Source organism: Sphaeramia orbicularis, chromosome 13 (assembly GCF_902148855.1).
Source record: "Sphaeramia orbicularis chromosome 13, fSphaOr1.1, whole genome shotgun sequence".
Lineage (NCBI taxonomy): Eukaryota > Metazoa > Chordata > Actinopteri > Kurtiformes > Apogonidae > Sphaeramia > Sphaeramia orbicularis.
This window is the reverse complement of record NC_043969.1, coordinates 46,198,533-46,224,482: the sequence shown is the minus strand read 5'-3', so window position 1 is coordinate 46,224,482 and position 25,950 is coordinate 46,198,533. Positions and strand designations below refer to the sequence as shown.

Sequence of the window (25,950 nt, the reverse complement as noted above, 5' to 3'; positions counted from 1 at the left end):
CCTGGTGTTGTACTGTTACCACTGTTGAAGAGCAGAAGGAAGAACCAGAAGGATTTATGTAGAAAAACAGTGTACACGCTGTTATCATAGATGTGAGCAGGGATATCTTTTATTTTAGAAATTAAAACCAACAAATGATCCATGTCACATTTGACATTTTGACCCTTTAAATGAACCCTCTTGAAAGTAGCTTAGCATCGCTGCTGCACATAAATGTTTCACAAAACTTGAATAACTTTTAGACAACTTATGATCAAAACTAACATGAAATTGCAACTAAACTGAGTATTTCAACTTTCAGATGTACCTTAAATGATATTGTTACAACAATCAGATGATCTATAGTACGGTTGATCGTATCACTCATGGATAAGGAGTTGAATTTCTGGAAAGTGCAGATTCAACAGAAATAAAACATAGCAACAGACATGGAAACATATTATATATTGTAAAAGTAAACGTCATCATGACATACTTTGCTTTAGTGTTGCTGATATATGAGTAATTATGGGGGAGTGGGGGGAGGTTGCTGTTAAATGCTGATATTGTTGCAGTGGGAGTGTTTGTACAAAGCCTTTAATGCTGAAAGTCTGCTTTCTAATGTCATAAACATGGAAAAATATTAAAATTTATATAAAATATAATATGTAAAAACATATATGTATAAACATGTTTGCACAAAGTGTCACAAAAGGGCAAAAGAAACATCTAAATACAACATTTCTCATGTGAATATGGAGTTATTCTACTTTTATTGGGTGTCTTTCTATTAAATATAAGTTCACTCAAGGTAAACGCATGATGTGAAGTAGAACAAACATGTTCTTCCAGATCTTATGGCGTATAACAGTTGATACTGAGTTAAGAATAAACTCATGTAGGCGTATTTTCCGTCAGGAGTCTGTCTAATCTTATGTGCAGACTCTTTTGTTTGACTATACAAAGCTGAACCAGAATACGCCGCCACAAAACCAACACATGCTCCGATTGCATAAGAATTAATTACAGAGGCAATATACTAAATGAATGAAGTGGAAGAAGAAGCGTCCGTGCTTCTGTCCCTGCCTTCATCTTTTCCCTCTAAACACCGTCCACTAAATTCAATACTCACCCTCTATTTGATTATGGAGTCAGCTGACCCCTTGTGGAATTATAATTGGCCCTGTCTCTTATGATTTGTGGTTAGTGTGAAACGACGCAGGAATAATAAAGTTGAGTAAGATCGATGCCAGAGGCCTGAGAGGCTGTGTTTGCTCTGCTCAGATAAAGTCAGGTTGACACAAACGGGACGGTGATGTACCTGTTTGTCAAAGCAGATCAGTATGAGGCAGGAGGAGGGGGGTTCAGAATGGTGTCAGGTCAGAGCTCCATTTGTGGACATTAAACTCCTCATTTATGCATCTGTGCTTGTGCCAAACTTCTCCAAAGTCCTGTGCAAAAATTTTATTCCACCTCAGTCTTTGTTGTTTTTCAGTGTTGGAATGTACATACATTCTTTTATCTTTATTTTTTTTTTCGTTCTTTTTTTTCGGACAAGCAAATTGTACAAAACTTGATTTTTTTAATGACTTTTGATGGTCTAATCATTTTTCCTGCGACTGTATGAGGCTAAAAACAGGCGATAAAGTGGTATTTACAGTCACACTGACATGGTTGTGTACGCTCTAACTCCAAGTGGAATCCTCCTGAAGAGCAGCAGCAGATGATGTGGTCACACATGACACAGATCCCACATGAACAGACCACACATGCAGATCTAATGAGCTGCATCACACCTGAGCGGCTGTCACCTGTCCACGGCTGCTCATGCTAATGACGAGTTGTTGTACTTTTGATTGGCAGAGCACGGTCGACAAGCTCATTAAGAAGACCAACCTGGCGCTGGTGATCGGAACGCACTCCTGGAGGGAACAGTTTGTGGAGGCCGTCACTGTCAGCGCAGGTGAGCTGTGGGCGTGGTCACATGACCGGACAGAACAAACCGCCGTCAGTGTGGAGACGCAGTTAAAAACATGAACCTGATGCTGTGGTTTTAATGAGCACTGGAGTCCTGATGTGTGATTATAACTGAAAGACTGATTTTAAATTGTAAATAAAATGAACACAAATTTACAAAATAAGTAACATGAAAAAAAAAGCTAAATAATTACTGAAATGAAGTAAAAAAAACAAAAAAAACAAAAAAATTATTTTAAAAAAGCCAAAGTAATCAATAAAATGAACAAATGAATAAAAATTGACAAAACAATAAGCAACAAGAACAAACTAAACCACAAACTTAATGAAATTGAAGAAAAAAATAATAAACCCATACAGTTTGAAAAATGACAGTGGATGGAGACACTTGGTTTATGTTCAGTTCATGATAGCTTTGACTGAAAAAGTCACTTTTTCTTCAGTTTTCTCTGTTTCTGATGCAATGACCTTTGAATTTACTCTGAGCTTTTATGAACATCTACATGATCAGTGAATTAAATATAGGAACATACTTAATTTACACTGAAAAATGCAAAATACACAGGATAATATTATAATAAATGGTGATAAATCACTGCTATTAAAGTAGTACTGGGTCTTAATTGGATAACAAATCTTCCAATATGTGGCTTTATTTTCTCCAGTCAAAAAAATGACAAAATTTCTATTAATTATAAACAGGTCATGAACAGCAATTTAATTTGATGATAAAATACAGATGGTGAACAGTAACATCTGGACCTTTATTTCATGTCAATATATATTTATTTTTTAATTATTAATTCAGTTCAGAGAATTACATGTATCACCAAAATCACATACACAAAATAATGTTTATCTGGAAAAACGTATGATATAACATCATATTAAACAAAAACAAAATTACAGATGATTAAAATGAGAAAAAAAGAGGAAAAATTTACCCTTAAAATATAGTCTCCCACTTGGAAAAACTCAAGGAAAAATGAATCAGGTCTTAGACTGTACATAGACAAACAATGTTTGTCATTATAGTTCAAAATATTCCATTTTATTTGCACTGAACACAAGATTTTTTTTCCATTTTTCTTTAATTCTACTGACTTGTCCATAGATGTCCCACTTATCCTGCCTCTTCATTTGCCACCAACATGTTGCTTTTCCTATTTTAGTCCATTTTCTAGGTATTTATCTGAAGTGCTTACATTTCATGTCAATCCATCCTGTCACTTCTTCACTGTTTCCTGTCAAACGACGGCAAAAATAAATTGTAGGCACTGGCGATAACTGTCAGTAAGAACAGGACTGGTTTGGGTTTTTTATAGTAACTGTTGATAAGCTAAAAACAGAATATAAATCAATAAAAACCCTCTAATTACTGTTGGATAGAAGATAAAAGCTCACAATGAAGTGGAGGTGCTTCCATCATGATTATGTACCTTCAACTGGCAATGATAAGACTATAAGAAAGGAGACATTGCTGGAAGTTGTTTATCGACCAGCAGTCTCGATTCCAGAGTTTTAACATCACCTCTTTACCAGAGTTAACCATCTGAAGGAAATACAAAACCAGTTCCATATTTGAAGTGGTGAACAACAGATTCAAACCTCTAACAGAACGAATGACCAAACAAACGACTAAACACCACTATGTGTTGATGAATGTTTGTCTTTTGGGTCAATAAAGCTCATTAACAGCAGACGTAACAGACTTCCACCTGCCTTGACGTTTTACATATGGGCTCCAGCATCACAAACTACATATAGTCTAAATAAATTACTCTGAGATGTAATTAATTATTGTGGTAGAAAATCAAGCACGAGTTATTGATCCGTTCTGATCACGCAGCTACAGATAAATACTGTTCTCTATTCAACCATGTGAAACTGTTGGGTCTGATTTGTTAAAAGATAAAACAGTTCCATCTAGTGGAGGTAAAATGTCACTACACATATTCAATAATTCAGGCGTCGCAGATGCATGAAGGTCTGACGGTGAAGTCTCTGGAGAATAAAGATTAGAGGGTTTAGGGCTTCAAACTCTGCAAACACTGTGAAAAACATACAGCAGCTTTTATGTAACTTCAGGACCTGATTTAACCCATAAAGACCCAGAGCTACATTTGTGGCAGTTCCCAAAGGAATTTTTTCTCTTTATTTAACCTGTCTTAGGTTATTTATCACAGTTTATTAAAATGCTATCCTCTGTATTTTCAGTCAAAATCAGGTTTTTTCCATTATTTAATTTGTTGATCATGCAGATGTTCATAAAAGCTCAGATTAAAGTTGACAGTTATTATATGAAAAACAGATAAAACTGAAGAAAAAGGGACTTTTTCAGCAAAGATATCATTAACTGAATATTAAAAACAAGTGTGTCCACCCACTGCCATGGGTTTTATGGATGAATCAATGTTGTAGAAGATGATGGTGTTTCCACGATAACTACGGAGCCTCTGAACGTCCAAATGGGTCATATCTGATGACCACGAAAAGATGACAAACTGCATTTTAAATCAATTATTTACGTGAATTGATAGGATTAGTGGATCAACAGATATTAAATACTTAAGATCAGTAGATGGATTTGATTGTCAGTGGCTGTTTGGGTCTTTATGGGTTAAAATGTCTGCAAATCCTCTTAAAAGAGGGTTTATAATTTGGCGGGCTAATAATTTTGGCAGAGCTTTATGTATAAATGTTAAATGTAGGGGCAAATGCGGTAAACTAAAGTAGCCTAAAATATAACAATTTGACCTTTAGAATGTTTGAAGATGAATTAAAATTAAAAGGGGGTACATTATCTGTTAGAGCCCAGCACTTTTAAAATGACTTGTAGCACCTCCTGCTGTTGTGGAGTTGAATAATTCAGGATGTTTGTAGAAAGACCATGAAAAAAACCACTATATGTATGTTTTTATCCTTGTAAGACGTGCTCGATGGGTATGTTTTAGATTCACAAAACCTGCTTCATTAGCGAATTAGAGGAGTTTTATACCAGCAAAGTGCACCACTTCTAATTAATCACAAGGTATTTGCTTCAGTTGTTCAGTTTTGGCTGGAATTTAGTTCTGTATTCCCAGATCTTCACAGCGACACTCAAATGATGACTTATTATTGGTTTCAGGAGAAGCTGGAGATTCAGACTCATAGTCACTGTGGATCACATATATTTGTTGACATGAATTACTTCAATCCCTGCCTTAATTACCTTCAAACAGATGGAAATCAAGATGAATACGGCTATATCCTTCTACTTTCATTAACCCTCCCTAATGAACATTTCACTTCAACAGATAATTAGTTGAAATGACCTTCTGGAGCATCTGAATCCTCATCAGTCACATGGAGTTTGACAGTAATAATGCAGTGAAACTTCGTAGAGGGAAGATAAACTGGGTGTTTTATCTGCTCATACTTTAACTGAAAAGCGTACGTTGTGTTGTTGAAATGATCTCAGTAAAGTGTTCCTCTGAACTGGCCCCAGGTGACGGTGATGAGGATGAAGAGGGCCGTGAGGAACGCCTCCCGTCCTGTTACGACTACGTCATGCACTTCCTCACCGTATTCTGGAAGGTTCTGTTCGCCTGCGTCCCGCCCACAGAGTACTGGAACGGCTGGGCCTGCTTCTTCGTCTCCATCAGCGTCATCGGCCTCCTCACCGCCATCATAGGAGATCTGGCGTCGCACTTCGGCTGCACCGTGGGCCTTCGGGACACTGTGACCGCCGTGGTGTTCGTGGCTCTGGGAACCTCTATTCCAGGTGAGAGTGTAGTTGGAAATATTTAGCAAAGTTTGTGCTTTATGAATCCAATTATGTTTTGTTTTTTTTTAATCAAGATCTTTTTATTGAAGTTGTCTCAGTTTAAAACAAGTGCAGCACTGACTGGTCTTTACAGAAATCTGAAGTGAGCATGGGTGTATATCAATTACAGCTGGCACCATACCAGAAACAAAACAACAAAACAAAGAAAAACAGAACAAACAACAGACTGTACATAAAATAATCCCCCCTCAGTCATTTCCAGTGCACTAGACATAGTAAAGAATCACTATCACAACAGAAACCTGCGCTAGGAGTAAGTACAAAGTGTGCAGCGTTGTTAAACTGCACCTAAACGTCAAGCATTTACAGGGTCTGGAATGTTTTTAGGAAGGGACCTCACACTTTCTGGAATTTCACATTGGTTTGCTGAAGTAAGAATGTAATTTTCTCCAGTCTTAAGCAGGACATAATGTCTTCCAACCACTGTACTTGAGTGGGAGGGAAAGCATCCCTCCACTTGAGCAGGATTGCTCATCGAGCCAGAAGGGCCAATTATATATTTTAAAGATAGAATTTGGAACATTTCTAACCAACGACTCCCAAAAATTCATTAAAATTATCACCAGAATCTGATTAAATGTCAGTTGTAACAGTTGTGTAAAAGACATAATATGCAGTTAGCCTGCTAACCAGCTAGCCCTGCTTCGTCCTGTCTCATTAAACCACTTTGTGCCACTAGTGGGAGGAGTGAATCACTATAGCATCCAGTCTGCCCTCAGTCCAACATAACAATAGGAAGAAGTAGTGTTACTGTTGGTTGGTATCGTGATGTGCTTATTGAAATAATACATCCGTGATTGGATCAATATTGCACAGTTAGCAATTAGCCTTGTCACTCCCTGTCTGTGATTGGTTCATTAGCTGTAACTACATGTAGTAGCATGTTCTCACTTCACCACGCTGATTTCCTCCATGTTGTCTGCCATTAAAAACAGGTACGTATAGGTTAATTAGTAACAATAATGTAATAATCCTGGCCATTTTAAATGTTATAAAGCTAATAATGTAATCCAGTTTTTGAACCAATAATGTAATAACATTTTACTAATAATATGGGAAGTTATTACGTTATTGGCTCAAACATTTTATTATATTATTGGCAAATTATTACGTTATTGGTTGCTACATGCCTTCAATGGCAGCTAACTACTCCTAAGGTGTGCTATATGCTAATGCTAGGTACTGTGTGTGTGTGTGTGTATTAGGAGGAGTAAAATACAGAAACCCAATATCCCTATGGGGATTATAAAGAGAAATTAACCTTTAAAGAAATAAGTGCTAATATCACTAATACAGTCATTTCAGGTACTTTAACACATTTATTTCAGTGGAACTGTGCAAGAACTCACACACAGGCATAAACCGTTTTCAGTAGTCAATTGGTCCATGATACAGTGATGCCTATTAGACTGGAATAAAATGCTTTTACCTCTTCTCATGCGATGAATGTGATAATATGATTTATTCTTGATAGATGAAGTGTAACTGGGACTCAGCATGTTACCATTACACCAGGTCAAAGGTGACAGTGATGTGTATAAAAAGGAAAAAAAGAGGAATGTGTCTGAAAACAAAATTATTCCAGGTTTATGAGCAACAGTGTAGTATTCCAGTCACTGATAAATAAGAAAACTTTGTGGCTCTCTTCAAGTCCACGTGTTGATTTTTGACCAAACAATAAGTTTGAATTCTTCATTTAATTTGGTTTGTAACTACAGCATATCTGCACTGGATGAAGACCTAAAGTGTGTTATTCACTGTATTTATATGTGTTTTAGGGTGGATTATGACGTCACTGTGCTGATGTTTCCTCTTTCCGTTTCTTTCTTTCATCCCAGACACCTTCGCTAGTAAAGTTGCCGCCATTCAGGACCAGCACGCCGATGCATCTGTTGGAAATGTCACTGGTAGCAACGCCGTCAACGTGTTCCTGGGCATCGGCGTGGCGTGGTCAGTGGCCGCCATCTACTGGAAAATCAAGGGTGAAGTGTTCAGAGTGAATCCCGGCTCGCTGGCCTTCTCTGTCACTCTTTTCACCATCTTTGCGTTCGTGTGCATGGCCGTGCTGCTGTTCCGACGCCGGCCTTCCATCGGCGGAGAGCTGGGCGGGCCCAGGATGTCCCGCCTCCTCACCACCCTGCTGTTCCTGGGCCTGTGGTTCCTCTACATCCTCTTCTCCAGCTTGGAGGCCTACTGCCACATCGATGGCTTTTAAAGAGGAGACAGGATCAGGTTCTGGAAGAATATTGCACAGCAACACACACATTTACTTTGACACTCAGTCCATTTACAAGTTCATCTGTTTACCGGGTTGGCTGCAGCCTGAAGGTGTCCCAGTCTAACGCGGCGATGCTCAGATACTCCAGATACATGTTGACGCACACACACACACACACTGTAAATACGCATGTGTAAACTGATCATAGCAAGCACACACAGTTTAAGACATGAGAAAGGCCAAAGGAAGTGTTTGTGAGGGATGAGGATGGTGAAGTGTTCAGTGTTTGAGCACACAGAGAAAATGGAAGAGCGAATGATGAGAGGGTGACAGAGCAAGTGAGAGTCGGCCTCTGGAAGCTGGTCCAGGGGTTTTAGTCAGACAGGTGTTTTGTTGGCGTTGATAGAGGAGTTGTCCTGTAACGGAAAAGGGCATTAAGACGCAGGAAGCCGTGTTACTGATGGAACCGACACATTCGTTTCCTGCAACACAAACCCGTCTCTGTCGGTCCCTCCAACTGCGACAAAAGGAGTGGAATGTTTACAATAACAATAACATGTTTGTTTACCACGGGGCTACGACGATGCACAGTCAGGATGGAGGTTCTCCACACGCGCTGTAAATACTAAATACCAGTGTACATAGAGTGTTTTCAGTCGGTCTGAATATCATCTGAAATCGCAGCGCCTAGTGCACAAAAACACAGTCAGGTTTCTACTTCCTCTGTCATCAATGAAGTTTTTATGGAAGTACGGACAAAACATGATCCCACAGTAGCACTGATTGGACAACGAGCTAAACGTTTAGATATTGAAACAAAGAAATAAAAAGTGGAACCCTGTGTTCAGACCAAACGCAAACGTTTACTTCACATGACTCACATGAAAATGCTGTGAAGTAAAAATTTAACTGCTGTACTTTGAGTTTGAACTTTTTCCTCTTCATTCCTTACATTTTAATACAACTATTATATCTGTAATTTCTGTTCATCTCATTATTGCTCATATGAATTGCTGCTACCTAGCATTAGCTTGCTTATTATCTCATATGAAGCAGAAACCTCTAGAGATGTAAAGTGATGCCAACAGTGAAGTGCAGTAGTTTTTTCCTGACAGATTTTACAGAAGACTGTCAGGATTCTGTAGTGAAGTTGTATCCACTTAGTCTGTTATTGGCTAACTTGGTACTGCACTGTGTGGTCTGGTGCAATCAAATGCAACTGTATGTGTTATTATTACTCACATAGGAAAAGTGTAAAATTAACTTGACAGTATTATCAATGTTTGTCGGTGTTTTTACTCTGCGTTAGCTTGGCGACTTTCAGGCACTTTCCACCAACCAGTTCCATGTAACAAATGAAGAAGATAATGATCATAATGCATTGTAGGATGTAATAAATCACATAGGTAGTTAAAGTGGTGAACTCATACATGTGGGTACTTTTTGCATGCTGTGAATTTTCAGGTTTATCCTTCACAATATCACTCCCAAAAAGTCACATTTGGATACGTAGGATGTATGTCAGATATTCTGAAACACAGTTAGACAGTGGCATTGCAACAGCAAAAAGTTAATTCACTGTTGTTTTCCTGTTGGGAAACTGGTTTCTGTATTTTACCCCTAATAAAACACACAGCACTTAGCTTTAGTATTAGCATTAGCACTTAGCACATTAGGAGCAGTGAGCTGCCATTGAAGACACTCAGACTCCAGATCTTCATCAGTACTTTGGGTTAGTTTAGGTATAAAAACTACTTAGACAGTGTTAGGGGAAAAGGGTTGGGGTTAATGTAAAGAAATAAGGGTTGGGTTAGAGCTAAAATAAGAAACAAAGAAGGAAAACACAAAGGTTAACAGAAGAAACAGGACACAAACCATGGCCTTCTGTGTGCAAGTCCACAAACTATTGGTATAACCATCCAAATCATATCCTTCTTACAGTTTTTCCCTCCTCGATGATGTCAAGTGGCCCATGTTGTCAAGTTCTGTTGCTGAAGGTTATAACTTTTACCCTGCACATCACGATTCGACACTATAATGGCACCATGAATGTTAAAAATGGACGCCAAGGGGGACTTGGGAATGAGAATGGGCTCTTTTATCACCTACTACTTAGTACCTACTATTTGTACCGTGTCAAACTTTCTTTGCTTTTGGTCTGAACACAGTCTCCAAAGAGCCATACACCCCGTAGATTTGCCTCTGGTTTCCAGGGCAACCACAGTCTTGCTGACAGAGGTCTGTATGTCGTGAATATTTTTCGCATGTATAGCCAGTGAGTCACATATATGCTACTGGAATGAGTCCTACTGTAAATGACATGCCTGCATTTGTGTGTCCGCTCAGTGAACAGCTGGTTTTTAATGTGAATTCTTCCTATATAAATCTCTGTATGTAGGTAGACAGGAAACAGGATGCAGACGGTGGGTCTGGTTTGACAGTTTGAGAGGAACAAAAAGGACATTTTCCTCGTCTAAAGGACCAAAATGTGTCCACGCATGGAGGCTGTCAGTCAGTCACTCGTCACGGCGTCGCTGTCTTTGGTAGTGGCAGACCGGTCCATTACTGTGGCGTGTTTCCTGACAGACTAATCCTTTCTCTTCAGTGACAGCAGCACAGACAAACATGCATGGGCAGACGAACAAGAAGTGACAGTGTTAGTTCATGGAGATGTTTGCCTCAAACAAAAACAGGCCCCCCATTGTCAACGTCCGTCGTACTGATCTTAATCTGCGCATTCGTCACGGTACAAGATGCTTCGAGATAACACCTGTACGATGCCTTAAACACTCAAGCAAACCCTAGTATTCAAGCTTTCAGCTGAACAACTTAGATAAACTACTCGGTTGTTTTTCTTTCTTTGACTAATTAGTGTTGTCTGTTAGTGTGAAGGGTGAAAACTATGAACTAAATGGAGATCAGTGGATTAATGACAACATTAACTTTCTTGTCCTGTGGGAAGAGATTGTTTTGATTTCTCCCTTCTCGTTCATTCATTTCTGTTCAGAGTCCAATTAGAGAACTGTCATCCAATGTTCCCTAAGCTTTATTTACAGTCTGCGGGTCGTCAACAGACTGCGCTTCGCTCTGTTGTAAACATTATTTAGCTTTTTGCACAGAATATGTGCAGCAGAGTCATTCTGACACTGCAGGCTAGAAATACAGGATATTATAGGATGTCTCTGAATGAAAAAATGCATTTGAAGGCATGTATGCGGCGCTCAGTATTGCACTACAAAGTCTGAAACAAATGTGCAAAATCTACTGGAACAAACAGCTGCTAAACAGACAACATTTCATTGAGAAAAAAATGCAAAAAAACCAACATCAAGGCAGCAACTATTGTTAAAGTAATATTCACTGCCTAATATCAACCACATCCAATAACATTTCCTCTGGAAAAGGCCAAGTCAAAGTCACCCACAAATGATAAGTGCTATACAAGTTATTACACACAACACTATCAGAAGGTTTCAATTAGTTTACCCTTTACTGAATATACTTTTTAAACTTTCTAAAACAAATTTTGTATCTTTTCCTTGCAGATATAGCTGAGGTAAATTCTTTTGTACATCTAAACAATGTTTAGAGTAGAATCAGTATATACAGTTTAGTGTAGATAACAACATTACTCAGTTTAGTGGATTAGATTTTGATATATTTCCCAACAAGGAAGCTCCCTTTGAAACGTTCCAACAGTGAATTCAGATGTAATCTCATGTAATTTACTCATGTGCTTTGTCTGCTCACTCATTTGTGTCTATGTTACTCATGTAAATTCAGTCTCACAAGATAATTTATTTAGATATTTATTTATTTATGCTAAAAGACATTTTATGAATAGGCTAAAAATGTGCTGCAGAACCTTGAGTTTGAGGTTTAGTTCAAGGAGTGTAATGTGCAATACAGAAAAAACACATTATTATTATTATGATTCTTATTTTGTGACTAGATTTGACAAGAGGTCAGTTCACATCTTTATGCGCCAGTGTTTGTTGTAACCCTCCGCCAATGTACGTATATGACTTCATCCAGTTCTTCTGATGGAGGGGTTTTTGAGTGTAAGTAGCATGTTTACATAAAGAAACGGTGGAACATCGTCAGCGTAATCGTCAGTCTTGGGTTGTCTCGAGCACAAGGGGGGAATTTGGTCCATTTTACTGGTGGACGAGGCTGGTCAGTGCAGTGTGTCACAGTACCGGGACTCCTTTTTAGCAATAAGTGTAAGGATTTACAATTTGAAGTAATTACTAATTTCACGTTACTTTGACATTTTTATGGCTTCATTTGTGGTCTCACAGGGAAACTAAAGGAGTCTTGATATCAGTTGGGTTTCTTTCCAGTAAATAGACTGGTCCCATATGTGTTAGCTTAGCATGCTACACAGGAGGAAGTTAGCTTCCCCATAGATGCAGTCTTTTTTTTTTTTTTTTTTTTTTTTTTTTTTTGCTGCCAATGCTTGAAACACCAAAAAAAAAAAAAGATCCTTTAAGAACATAATAGTTATTAAAAGGTAACTTATGTGTGAAGCGAAGAAAGCAGGCCACTATAAATTAGCTGTGAATGACTTCATAGACCTTGTAAACATGCTAAATTAAGAGGCCCAAACTGATGTTACCTTAAAAAAATCCCCTCAAAAGTCAACTTAAATGGGTTTTTAGTAAAGTAAATTGATTACTTTTTCAGACAGATGTGTAAAATATCATCTGTAGTCTTACCAGGTTGGAACATTTTTACACAACTAAATGTTGAACTCTGACCTCAACATCATTTTAATTCTAACCCTAAAAATGTCCAAACCTTCAACATCAGTGCTTGCTAATACTTTGATGGTTTTATCCTAATATTTATTAACCGGAAGGGTTAGAAAAGTTCAATTTTACATCAGTTTGTAAATGATCTCCTGATTTTTTTCAACCATTGGCAGTTATAGAGTTGAGGTAACGTAGGGTCGGTGTGGCTCAAAAGCGTAGTTGTCATGTTTAGCTGCTGAAGTTAAACACTGGTATAAAAAACGACCTCATTTGTGTTTGTTTAAATGTGTTCATTTTCCACTGATGAGCAGGTGTACTTTTTTGTTTCTTGATGTATTAAGTACAAACAGACCTTGACCTAATTCTAACCTTATATAGTCTGAACTTTTACATCTATGACACAGTTCACCACATAGTCCCCTACAAACGCTCACATGTGGGTGATCTGGACTTTGACTTGGAACGTCGACATCAACAGGGACGATGAAGTGGATCTGATCGTCCCTGCCCCAGGAGACCACGTGACCCAGATGAGGCTCGGGGACACCCAAACCAGAACTGTCAACAATGTCCGGACGATGTTCCACGTTTCTATGAACTTCTGTACTAACTGTCTGGCTTCGGCCTTTGCTGTTCTGTAACTACAGTAGATGTGATACCCCCTGACCCCACCCCCATCCTGACCCCTGACCTTATCCAACCTCCCCACCTTTTACCTTTTATCCCCCCCCTCCCCTTCTTTCCAGCCTCCACCTGTGTGTGTGTGTCTGTGTTTGCCTTCCCCTTGTGTTCCTCGGCAGATGCATGATAAACCCCCCTCGTATGTGTGTTAGCAGCATGGTCTACTGTGATGGACGCCTATAGGCATATGTTATCAGGTCGACCCCCCCCCCCCAAATACCTGAGGCTCTTTGTAAAAATAAAACAAGCGAATGGCACCAGAAGACACGACCTGCAGAAACGGTGTCCATCGCTTGTTTAGTTCGGTAGCTGTGAAACATGAGCCCTCCGTTGTGTCGAGACGACGTCCGCAACAAGCGCCATCCCGCGACATCTTTTTGTTCGTTGGTGTACGATATTTCTGTGTCTGTGTTCGTGTACCTCCTCTTCTTCTCCTCTCTTATTTGGTGGAAGAAGAGGTCCCATCGCTCCCTCCCAGGTCTTGCTCTCCGATGTGTCTCTCTGTGAAGTTTTTCCTGTGATGATGATGAAAATTTCTCTCTCTGCCTGAACCTTTGTAGGGATATAATGACTGAGTTAATACAATATCATGTGATTAGACATATACATTTATTCAATACTGTAATAAATTATTAACTGAAGATGATATTTAAGTTTTTTTATGAAATGTGGGGGAAAAAATTCAAAAAACATCACTTGTTTTTGAGAACATGGCATGAGGTGTAATGTGAAAGAAAATGAAGTTGACCTTATTTCAATATAGTTTATTTATTTTCAAGACTTGATGTGTCTGACTCATTATTTTGCAGATGCAGATGGTGCAGATGGAAACAAATATGAAAATATAAAGCAATGAACATGGGTGGGAACTGAGACTAGAGTTTATTAATACTTAAATGGGGTATTTACTGAATAAAATGGGCTAAAAGTAGCCAACGCATTCAAGTAGGAAAAAGTCTAACAAAGTGACACTGATTAATGTGTAAGACAATTGATTTATTTTAGTATTTTTAAAATATTTGCTTCGATGATTGAGAATTTGCACCTAATTCTCAATTTCTTACAGAATATTTTCATTGTGTGGCTTGATCTTAATTCAATAACACTGGTTATTTTCCACTTCAGAAACATAAAACAAAATGACATAAATTTACTGAAGTAGATCTAATTAAATTTTGCAAAGAGATTTCAAAATAATCAAAATATCTTTCAAACTAATTTAAAAAAAAAAATACACTACATTATAGTGATTTATTTATTCATTAGTGCCTTTTTGGAAACAGTCTAATGTTATTATCTATGTAGGTGTTGGACCCAAACTTAAAAAAATACATGATGATTAGCAATAACATGACAAACTACTGTTTAAAAAAAAAGGTAAAGTTTGAGTGTAAAATGTGTATGAAATATAAACAGTAGTAATCAAGTTTACTGAGTTATATTAGATTATGCCCCTCACCACCTCATAATGAACCATCATTTAAATATATGGACCAGTGTATGAAAATAAATTACTTTTGACTCACATGTTAATGGTACCAGTACATGAAAAAACCCATTGCAAGATTTCTACTCCTGTTAAACACTGGACATGAAACTGCATAATACTGAAGATGAAATGAAAATCATCAGTCCTGTACCTCTATTTCTATTGGACTCACTGGTGAGTAAAGCATACCAGTTAGCCAGGATGACATAACTTTTGTGAAACTGCTTCATTTTATGTCAGTGGTCAACTGTTTTTTATAGAAATCTCAAATAAGTGGAGAAAATAAAGTGCTTACAAAATAAAAGCCCTGGTGTGAGGAGGTTAAAGTTACAGATTAACCTGTACTGAGGGGTTTGGAGTAGTACACAACACGGTATAAACTAATAAATAAAGTTACTGACTAAAACAGATTCATGACAAACTAGGATGTTTTTACTTATTTATTCTTTTTCATAATTTGAAGGGCTTAATCGGAAGTATAGATGTGCCCCATTTCCGCCCCAACTCCGGCGTCGTCAGAGTCGCAGTGCGCATGTCTGGATTGGTCTCCACTTGATCCGGTACTGCGGTTGCTAGTTATTAGCCAGCCCACTCAACCGGTGAGATACAGACATGTGGAATCTCCGTTAATACTCATTAGCGAGGCTGCTTAGCTAATTAACTGTACGAAAACATTACATTTTGTGTTAATTCCACTTAAGATTCCTGCTTAAGGTGGCTGAGGTTTCGACTCTGCCCGGAGCCGAATCGCAAATCAACGGAACCGCGGAAGGAGGTAAGGTTAGCATTAGCTTAACTACAGCGTGTGGTCGCCATTGTTTATTAGCTGGCTTCATTAATAAGACCTTCGAATAATGTAGAAATTTAACTAAAATGTGTTTACACTGAACATATTCCTAACATTTTATTTTTTAGATCTTAACTCTTAAATCATCTAATGTAATAGCTAGTCCATAAAAAATTAATGAGCTAAGCTAGCTAACGTACACGCACGCTAGCATGCAGCTCCATTATCCTCCGGTCGTGCTCCGCTTAGACCCTGTAGACAGTGTTATAATGAGTACAGCTAGACTTCTGGACAATACTACGCCTCAATTTAATAAACTAAACCCTAATAAGTTGTAAATCCGCCGTAAAAATGTCCGGTTTGTGGGCGCCGTTCATTTTGGCCTAGTTTAACCTTAACGTAACGGAAACGAAACTACGGCTCCATTTTCAGGCGTTAACACAAGGATTCGTCGTTGAGCACAGTTTGATGGTTGTTTTAAACCACTTAACTGATTTGGGTGAACTGTACGGAATAAAGAAAGATAAGAGGCTCGTGAACACGTTTGGCGCGTTAACGTGCGGCAGGAAGACAGTGGCGCTGTTGCACCTGTTAGTGGTTTAACCCTTTCAGTGTCTGACCTGCAGATAGGATATGGCCATAAACTGATCTGGGTTCAAAGGTAGAGTCTTCTATGGGGGCTGCTGAACGAAACTCTCCCTAAATACATAATAAAAAATGTTCGAGTCATGTCCCTCTACCATTTTAAACTATTTAACTTAAGCCTCATTAATGTCAAGAGCATTAGATCAAATCAAATGTCTATTCCCAGACTTAATATTTGTAACCAGTGGACTCTGTATGTTTAGTATGAGCTCTAGTTTTTACCCAGGTGTTGTGGTATTAATAGTCAAAAATTATGTGAAACTACAGATGAATGCAATGCCTATTCTCAGAACCCTTCAACAAACACAAGGAAAACATGTGTAGCCTAGATGACACCTAAGCTCTCTGAAACCCTTATTATAGGTATACTTAGATTTTTGAAAAACTTATTAATTCTGATTTATTTGGAAAAAAAAAACAAAACAAAAAAAACTGCAGCAACATCTTAAGTTAGATTTACGTAGAGCCATGAAATGCATTTCAGACAATATTAACAAATTCATCTTTTTGAAGGAAATAATATAGATGATACTAAAACTGACCAGTCATTTGAAATTTATAATGTAGGTTATAGTACAATGTAGGATCTGAATGACTCCCAAGTGCGGGATCTTTCGATTAATGTGAAACTTTACACCTGAGGTGAACTCCACCCACTGCGTGAATCTGTGAAGATGTGTAACCTGGGTTAGAGGCTCAACAGGGTTAACGTAAACAACATAAACAGGTGCATCTTTTAAATACTAATGTCTGTAACTGCAGCACTATGAAAACATTGCGGTGACACAGTAGAAATGTGTCTTTATGGTGCAGTAGGGATGATTCACTGTCTTCATGTCAGGTTGATTTTGATACTTCTTAGAAACAATAAATCTTCAAATCTAAGAATCATAGGAAGCTCTGATAAGGTTAGTTTTCTGGACCATTAGTATATGTATTCTCTATTTCCAGTGTTTTCAGTGGTTTACTTTGCCATCATGTGGAGAACTGAAGCCTTTGTGCTCTTTAGTCTTTTAAGTTCTGAGGTTTGAGATGTGTAAGTCTGCACTAAATCAAGAATAGCTGCACAAAACTCAGGTCAATATGCATAGTCTTAGTGACTATTGATTACAAAAATCTCAGAATATAATGTGGGTCACAACCACAGGAGAATGCTGTTTATCAACCTGCAGCAAAAATATTTTCTAAATTGCACAGTGGCCATTTTGTCATGGCATTGCACAAAGAAACTCACTAACTTCAGTTTAGGTAAGAATACCACAGAGGTTTTACCATGGGCAGTTTTCCTACAGTGGTGTGAAGAGAGTGGTCACGTTTTCAGGTCAGAGATGGTTTCACACTGTATCTGATCTGGCCTTAAAAGACTGTTTTATTTTAATTGGTACATTTATTCACCTCATAGTGTTATGTATGTTGGTGATGACTGGTGACCCTGTAACATCAAATATGAAACTCATATTTTGATGTATTTGACACAGATAGAAATACTTTTTCCATCCTTCTTTCATAGTGCTTTTCAGATTAATTGTTTAATATTTGGGGCTCTTTCACCTTTTTCCACTAGAAAAGAGAAGATGTCGTACTACTCGTCATCCCGTAGTTCATCCCGGGCCACTGACTGTAAAGTGTACGTAGGGGACCTGGGTAATGGCGCTGCCAAGGGTGAGCTGGAACGAGCATTCAGTTACTATGGCCCACTGAGGAGTGTGTGGGTGGCCAGGAATCCACCAGGGTTCGCTTTTGTAGAGTTTGAGGATCCCAGAGATGCAGAAGATGCTGTTAAAGGCATGGACGGAAAGTGAGTTCTAACCTTTTTCTGAACTTTATTTTTTTTATCATATGTCTTATTTCTGGATTCAATACAACAATTTCTGACTGATGTTTTTCTCATCTTCAGGGTCTTGTGTGGTTCACGTGTCCGAGTGGAAATGTCAACAGGCCTCTCCAGGAAGGGGCGTGGCCGCCCCAGCCGGCGCCAGTTCGACCCCAATGATCGGTGCTACCAGTGCGGGGACCGGGGCCACTACGCCTATGACTGCTACCGCTTCAGCAAGAGAGGTCGTCGCAGCAGGTGAAGGAAGGATCCACTTTATGTGGACTTCGTCACGTGAAGCTCTTGTTAGACTTAAGTAACGCTTGTAAACATCTTTGTTTTCTCCGTAGGTCTCGTTCTCGATCCCGCTCAAGGTCCAGGTCACGAGGTCGCCGCTATCGCTCTCGTTCTCGCAGCCGTAGCCACAGCAGGTATGTTATCACCTGAAACGGCTCATTGAGTTGTAACTAGAGATTCTGGTTCCTCTGAGCAGTTGATTATGATCTGACATGAGGGGAACATGATAAATTTATACAAGAAGGGAGGGTAGATGGGTATTGATAGAGACATGACTCATCCTCAGGCATAAACGTTCTGCTCTGCTGCCAGGAACTGCAGGTTGTTCACACACAAGGTTTTAATTTCACTGTTATGGAAATAGGTGTGTGTATTTATATTGTAGATGACCATAAGTGAAAGGTCTCAGTAAATCACACCAAACCTTTTTTATATTTCTAATTCGAGCTTGTTTGAATTTCTAATCAAACTCTGGACTCTTCGCTTCTGGAAAAAAAAAACACTAAACAAGTGAAATGTATTTGTACTGGCTGGTGTTTTCCTCAGGATGTCTTTGTGACGTTTATTTATTTTTTTTTTATAATTTTCCAGGAGCCGTCGCCGTTCTCCTTCCTACTCCAGACGCAGGAGCAGGTATGCAAACAGGTTATCATTAAAAAGGATTTGACATCCACCAGCAGTGGAGCCAGTATACAAGAGTTGTATGAAAGAAAAGCTCCATATTTATGAGTATTTGATATCACCACATGTGGGTAAAATACCAAGTCTACATCATGTAACATCAGACTCAGTCATTTTTCATTAAATGCCAGTGATTCCTGTTGAAGCCCGTTAACGTTGGCTGCTATTCCAGCCAAGTTCTGCTATTACCTTTCAGTTCACATTAATTGACCAGACTGATCTGTATTACAGATGTACCTGGTTTACTCAGCTTTTACAGGCTTTCAGCGTTGAAACTGTCCACTGGATGGTCTCAGACAGATGCAGTGTCCTCAGTTTAATTTCCTCTTAAAATTCACTTTTAGTGTATGGCCTTTTCTTACTTTGTTTTCTGTGTTTAACTTTTAAAGTAAAGTTTAGTAAATTATCCATCTTAGCTGGTACATGGTTCGGATTGTGGTATCTCATCTGGAGTTACTGACTTTGGGAGAAAAGTAGCTCCTGCCTAGATTTAGTTTTTCATGACCTGATATTCATTTATTACTTTGACTTCAGTTCAACAGCTTTCACACCGTTTTGTTGGAAACTAAAAAGCAGCAGACTAATGGAACGCTAGTGTGGAGGAGAGGTAGACAGTCTTTAAATATCCACCACCATCGGCCTCTGGGTCTCACGGCACGTGGATATTTATTACTGTATTGTTTGTGAAATTTCAGGAGCTGCACCTGCTCCTCATCAGGTGTTTTTCCGGCCGTGCAGTAGAATCTGCTGAGTGTTAACCTCCCTCCGGGATCAATTGAGGATGTTCACTGTATAATTAGTCGAGCGCCTCCACACTCGTTAAGTCCTCGGCATCTCCGTTGCACCTCCACAGCTGTAATTACACCTGCTCTGTGTCCTCTCACATTAGGTCTGGTTCTCCAGCACGTTCCAAATCCAGGACTCCAGCGAGAAGGTAGGCTGCGAACGATGCACCACTGTCTTAACACAACTCGGTGTTTACCTTTGTGGTTCAACTGAAACTGAATGAATAACTAGTCCTGCATCTACTCTGTTGTTCACATATTCTTACAAGGTGTGGTAACTTTTATTTTGTTTGACACAATGTTCCGCCACTTTACTAACAGCGATAAACAGTTAAACCCTGCGGAAGGTTTATAGGTAAAAAATTTTATTTTTCTTAATCTCTTCAAAGGTCCATTTTGAATTTTTTGTGGTATCTGCAGCGGTCTCATGAAAGCACTGTCTAACACTAGAGGGAAAGGTGATGTGCTAGAGTATTCAGTCTGTCCTCAGTCCAACATAAGTGCTGCTGTCAGTGTTGATAAGATTGTATCAATATCAGCAAAGCCTTTACACTGCTGTGATTACTGTCACTGTGATTGGTTCTTTATCTGCTACACTTTAGTGAAATATATACTAATAATGCGTCAATCATGACTACTGTGATGCTAATTTGGGTCAAAACTAATGGGTGAAAAGTCTAATCTCACATATTAACAATCTTTAGTAATAGTAGCCTAACGACCCCCTGTGGGCTGTCAGTTATATTCATATTTGCTGTTCTCTGTAAAGGACATTTTTCATTTGTGTTAAATTTCCTCTTCCTTTTTTCCCCCCTGAAGCCGCTCAAGGTCCCGGTCTCGGTCTGGATCTGCGCCCAGAGGACGCTCTGTTTCCCGATCCCGTTCACGATCTCCGTCAGCCAACCACAAGAGGAACAGGTAAGCCCTCAGTCTAGATCTGTCTCCTGTACTGAAACCCTGTTTTGACTGTCTGATAAGTTGTTGGTGCTTAGCCCTTATCAAGTTGTTCAATGCATGTAACCCCTCAGTGTGAGGAAGCTCCAGTTCAGATATCGCAGGTCAGACTGCAAATGTACTGCATTCATAAGAGGTTCAGTTATGTTCCTGTTAGCCTTAGAGCTTCACTGTAGGCAGGGACTGTTTGTTATGTAGACCCTTCTTCCACCCGGGACTGTCATGCAGCCGCCACACGACCGTCGCGTGACCTTGAGCCGAGCCGCCACAGAGGTGAAGTGTGAATCGTCAGCGCAGAGGGATCTGCATCCTCCGCCAAGTCTTCTGCCTCCGCTGTTGCCCAGTAGTCAGAGGGAGGGGCTTAGAGCTTAGTGGCGGTACCGGACCACGGTTTGATGTAGGAAGGTATAAGTAGTGGAGAGTTCTTTTGTGACCTCTTTTGTGTGCTCTGCTTTTCACTGTCTGCACTGTTTGTCTGTGCAGCTCCTAAACCAGCTGTTAATGGAAAGAGGGCACACGAAAGATGGTTTAATCTGTGTCAGACTCAAAGCAGCTTTAACCAGGGACATGATCTATGTACGTAGATTCTCTTTATCCTCCCCACCCAAAATGTAAATGAATTTGAATGGGAGTATAGTCAAAGTCAGATTTTTTTTTTTTTTTTTTTTAAATCTATAAAAGTTCAATTTAGAATTACAAATGTTCTGTTTAGAATTTTTTTCTCATAAATTTTATCCCACCTTGAATTTGGATATATTGATAAATCTCAACATGTCAGTGTAGCTGAGATAGAACGGCACCATTGGTGTGACTTTCGTTTAGCATCTTTGCAGCACAGTTTTGTTTATTTTTCATATTTTCTTTAAAGCGTGTGGTGGGACCTGAGCACTGCACTGACACTGCAGCTGATCCCAGGCCCAGGGTCTGCCAGCTGGCGGTGTGTACATCCTGCGGGAGGCTGAGTAAAGCGCTGACCTGAGATCAGCCTCCGCCTGCAAGCTTGGTGTTAGAACAGCGAGAAAGAGGTCGACCTTCCGACCGACCCCTCCCCCCCACAAGTGAATGGGCGACCGTCCGTCCGACCGACGCACACGCTCAGACGAGATCAGCCCGCGCACACATACAGTTGTTCTACTAGAGCCAGCCAGCCAGCCTTCAGACGTACCAGAGGGCTGACCCACACAGTTCAAAGCTCATCCTTTTTAAATCCATTACCTACCTACCAGACCCCCCTACCTACCTACCAGAGTTCTTCGGCCTCTGTCTTAGCTTCTGAAAGTGAGAGAAAGAGAGAGCTGACGAGAGATCAGTCTTCAAGAGCCTCCCAGCGCAGTGTCTCTCCGAGTTGTAGTCATCCGTCCTTCAGTCCTTTCATCCTTCGCTTCTCTGTACTTGTTGTTTCTGCCACTGTCTGCAAAGGTAACCAAAAATCAACCCCCCTGACAAGCTCATGTTGATGGTAAAAGACAGATACACAGGCTTGATGTAGTCTGAGAAACTGGTGATTAGAGATCAGGTTGAGGCTTTTTAACAAGCATGCTCAAGAGTATCAGAGTATGTGTGTGTGCATGTGCGAGTGTTGACGATCGGCCTGTTCAGACTTGGCCTTAACATGTGTCTTCATTGATTCGGTCAAAAGGGGGGATGGTTCTAATGTAGCACAGACTGACGAAGCATATTTCTTCACCGTCACAGTATCAACTAGTGATAAATGCATCACAAAAGACGGCCTGAAATTCCATCGTGGCACCTGCGTTCACAATTGCTTCGACATGTGACTTGCTGTAATTCATATCTTCACTGCAATATTGAACAATGTCACAATCACACACATCTTGCATTCCTGTCCTGCCATGCACACTGACTCTTACCTGGAACCACATTCAGAAGTCATTACAACTCAATACTCTTAACATCAATTAATAGAAATGTGCTATTCTTACTTGAAATTGTATTATGTTGTATTGTTATGCCCACTTGTTTATTTGTATCTCTTGGCCAGGTCTCCCTTTCAAAAGAGATCCAATCACAAGAGACTTCCTGGTAAAATAAAGGTTAAATAAGTAATAATTAGAGGTTAGAGCACTTGACATCTTATTAAAGTTTTTTTAAGACACCTAACAGTTTGTCAACGCCCTTGAGTGCTTAATATATGAAGTGTTTCCTGAGTGTCTTGGAATGACACCCCACCGCTTGGTTATAACTATGTTAAAGCCCTGAAGATCCAGTCATTAGTAAAAGGTATGTTGTGTAACAGAAACTGTAAAACTGTAACAGCTCATACGTCTCACCTTTAGGTGCTGGCAGCTGTTGAACTGCACGGCAGATCGTTTTTTACGCTAAGATCAACTAGTAAAGACACAGGCAGCGCTAGGGGTGACCTGATATGAGAGCTACTATTTACCGGCAGCTGATTGGCAGCGGTTCGTTCAATTATTGGTCATGCCTAAAATCATCAGTAGTCACTTGTCCATTGACCCTCAAATTGCGTGACTATAACTTGCACATAAAAATTTGCCTAATGGAAAAATGACAATTTCGCCAAAACTCTTGTTTTTCGATGAAAAGTTTTTGCGCTGGCAATAGGTGATTTTTCAAGCGTAGTGCAAATGGTGTATCATGCAAAACTGCAATTGAAAGACTTTTTTCCACAACTAGTCTTGTGAAGAAAAAAACGCATGTTACAACAAGCAAAGAAGAGTTTTAAAACAAACATGGTGCAGTATGTTTGGACACACCAGGAAACCCAATCATTTTTTATTTAAGACGGGATAGAGGTGTAATATATAATAATGAATATATATGTAACTCAACACAATATTTACGTTTGTCGCCATGTTTATGGAATGACTTCTTGTGTCATCTTGCGATAATAAATCATTACATTTGTGATTTAACGGAAAAAACGGCATTACGCACTTTTTTTTTTTTTTTTAACATTAAGTACTTGTCTTAAATTTTGCACAGATGTCCAATTGAAAAGTGACTAGTGTCCTATGCTGTGAAATGGACAGTCTTTGAAGGAAGTGGCAATATGAAATTGACAACAAAACTAATTAGATCAGTTTTGGCAAACTAATCTAATTCATTAATCATTCAGATACTTTGTGATACATTTGCAAAGAAGCAAATCCAGGAGACATGATGATTTGTGCTCAATCCACAATGCCTGCAGGAAATTAAATCTTGCGCTGCGTCTATTAGATGAGCTCCTTTATCTGCAAATGAGCAGAATGAGATAAGGTCACTTTCCACATCCTAATTGCAGGCGTAAACACACACTGAAGCTTTGTACTTGTGATCAGAGGATGAAAAGCATGTAAACGCCATGTGTGAACAGGACTGAGTGTGTAAGAGGAAGGCTTTTGTGAAGTTTAATGGGTAACATTTCTGAGGCTTTGTCAGGTGTTTGTCTCTCCATACATCATGACCACATAAACTTCCCGCATCTATTTTAGTAATGGTGGCTTTCCAAAGTGCAGTTCCATTTCTGGTCATGGTTTGAACAGTTTGTTGTGCTCCCTCACCTGTTTGGTGTTTTTTTTTTTTTTTTTAAGTTGAAGGGTTGAGGCATATATTCACCTCATGATACATACACAGTATAAACCTGTTAAAGAAGTGAGATTAATAGTCGTGTTATTTAAGCAGTGTAGCTTTGTTTATCTTTTTGGGGTTAATTTAGTAGCCTTAAATCTGTAGCTTTTCGTCAGGATTATGACTTGAAGACTTAAAGGATAACGAGGTATTTAAGTGTAGACAAAACAGCACCCTCCAGTCATGAACTTTCACCAGAGATATATGAAAGTGTTGAGCTATTTGGGCCTTACTTTTTACTGAGCGGTTTTCCCTCTTCCCCTGTGGCAATCTAACACCTCTCTGTTTCTGTTTCAGTCGTTCCCGATCAGCAAGTCCAACCAGAAGCCCAACGCCTGCGGACGACTGAGAGAAGCCCTCCCTCCCCCTGTCCCAAACAGACAGACCCTCACCCCTACACCCTGTCTGCTTTCACAGCCCTGCTGTTTTTCTACCCATCTATTTAGTCCCCATCTTTTTAAGTTTGATTTCCCCAGAGGACTGTAGTCTTCCTGCATTCTCAGATTTGTTGCAGGTGTAGTCAGCATGGAAGACAGAAGTCTGTTTCCATTTGTTAGACATTATTTTAAAGGATTTTGTTGTGTAGTTTCATCTTTTCATCCCAGAAATCAATCAACAACTGTAAGACAAAAAAAAAAAAATTTAAGCATGTTGACTTTTTTTAACAGTGATTTGAGCAGGAAGTGTCAGCAACCTGAGACAGACAGTTTGTATTTCCTGAGGGTAATGATACCAGTTGAGCTTTTATGACCTAAGCATAACTTTTCCCATGAAAATCAACTAGAGGTTATTTTTCTGTTGAGCTTCAGTTTGGTTTTGACCTTCAGTGCTGTTTAACCTGTCCCCCCATAACAACAGTACGGCCTGCATGCATTTATATATGTCACATTCCTACTGTTTGTTGTTTCTCTGCTGCACCACCCTTTTACAAACACGGTATCAAGTTCAGTGTGTGATGTGTAGATTTTTTTTTTCCCCCATGTGTTTGTGTCAGATTTATTCCTGTGATTTGATTTTAAAATACACAGTGCTTAAGTTTGATTCCGGTAAGGGCTGCTTTAACAGTTTCTGTTTCTGGCTTATATGTTAAGACAGTGGCAGTTTTATTTTTGAATAAATCTCTTCAACATTTTCTGTGGTCATGTCATTTTATTATGTAAACATAACACAAAAAAATAGTCATTATTCATAGTTAACTGCATCAAACTTGTGCATTGCAAACTTCAACCACAATCAACATTTAACTTCCTTTACAATCAGTTTATATAATAAGCAGAAGCACTCGGAGAGCGGAGACCTCCGCCAAGGCTGATCAGTGGGCCCCCCGATCACCACCAAAATTTAATCATTTCTTCCTTATCCCATTTCCAACAAACCCTGAAAATTTCATCCAAATCTGTCCATAACTTTTTGAGTTATGTTGCACACTAACGGACAGACAAACAAACAAACCCTGGCAAAAACATAACC

General features: G+C 39.3%; 2 protein-coding genes across 9 annotated transcripts in view; both read left to right on the top strand.

Annotated features, from left to right (window-relative positions):
- The window catches only part of LOC115431601 (sodium/calcium exchanger 2-like), a 324,862-nt gene extending 310,647 nt beyond the window's left edge, over nucleotides 1–14,215 (top strand). For all 5 annotated transcript variants that reach the window (XM_030152081.1, XM_030152077.1, XM_030152078.1 and 2 more), the window contains 3 exons: nucleotides 1,843–1,942; nucleotides 5,444–5,719; nucleotides 7,621–14,215. In XM_030152081.1, the coding sequence (XP_030007941.1) occupies nucleotides 1,843–1,942; nucleotides 5,444–5,719; nucleotides 7,621–7,997 (753 nt within the window). In that variant the 3' untranslated portion in view covers nucleotides 7,998–14,215. The remainder of the gene's footprint in view (nucleotides 1–1,842; nucleotides 1,943–5,443; nucleotides 5,720–7,620) is intronic.
- Nucleotides 14,216–15,452: 1,237 nt separating this feature from the next.
- srsf7a (serine and arginine rich splicing factor 7a) lies at nucleotides 15,453–25,611 on the top strand. Of its 4 annotated transcripts, XR_003937116.1 has the most exons (9): nucleotides 15,455–15,699; nucleotides 17,921–18,154; nucleotides 18,254–18,427; nucleotides 18,520–18,600; nucleotides 19,058–19,099; nucleotides 20,037–20,081; nucleotides 20,752–20,850; nucleotides 21,755–22,305; nucleotides 24,778–24,914. XR_003937116.1 is itself a non-coding variant. In XM_030152085.1 (8 exons), the coding sequence occupies exons 2-8, from the start codon at nucleotides 17,931–17,933 to the stop codon at nucleotides 21,846–21,848; spliced, it is 759 nt and encodes a 252-aa protein (XP_030007945.1). In that variant the 5' UTR covers nucleotides 15,453–15,704; nucleotides 17,926–17,930; the 3' UTR covers nucleotides 21,849–23,478. The 4 variants fall into 4 exon arrangements, 3 of the variants coding, with proteins under 3 accessions (XP_030007945.1, XP_030007944.1, XP_030007946.1); XM_030152085.1 differs by lacking the exon at nucleotides 24,778–24,914 and having other exon boundaries at nucleotides 15,453–15,704; nucleotides 17,926–18,154; nucleotides 21,755–23,478; XM_030152084.1 differs by lacking the exon at nucleotides 24,778–24,914 and having other exon boundaries at nucleotides 21,755–23,478.
- Nucleotides 25,612–25,950: the final 339 nt, after the last annotated feature.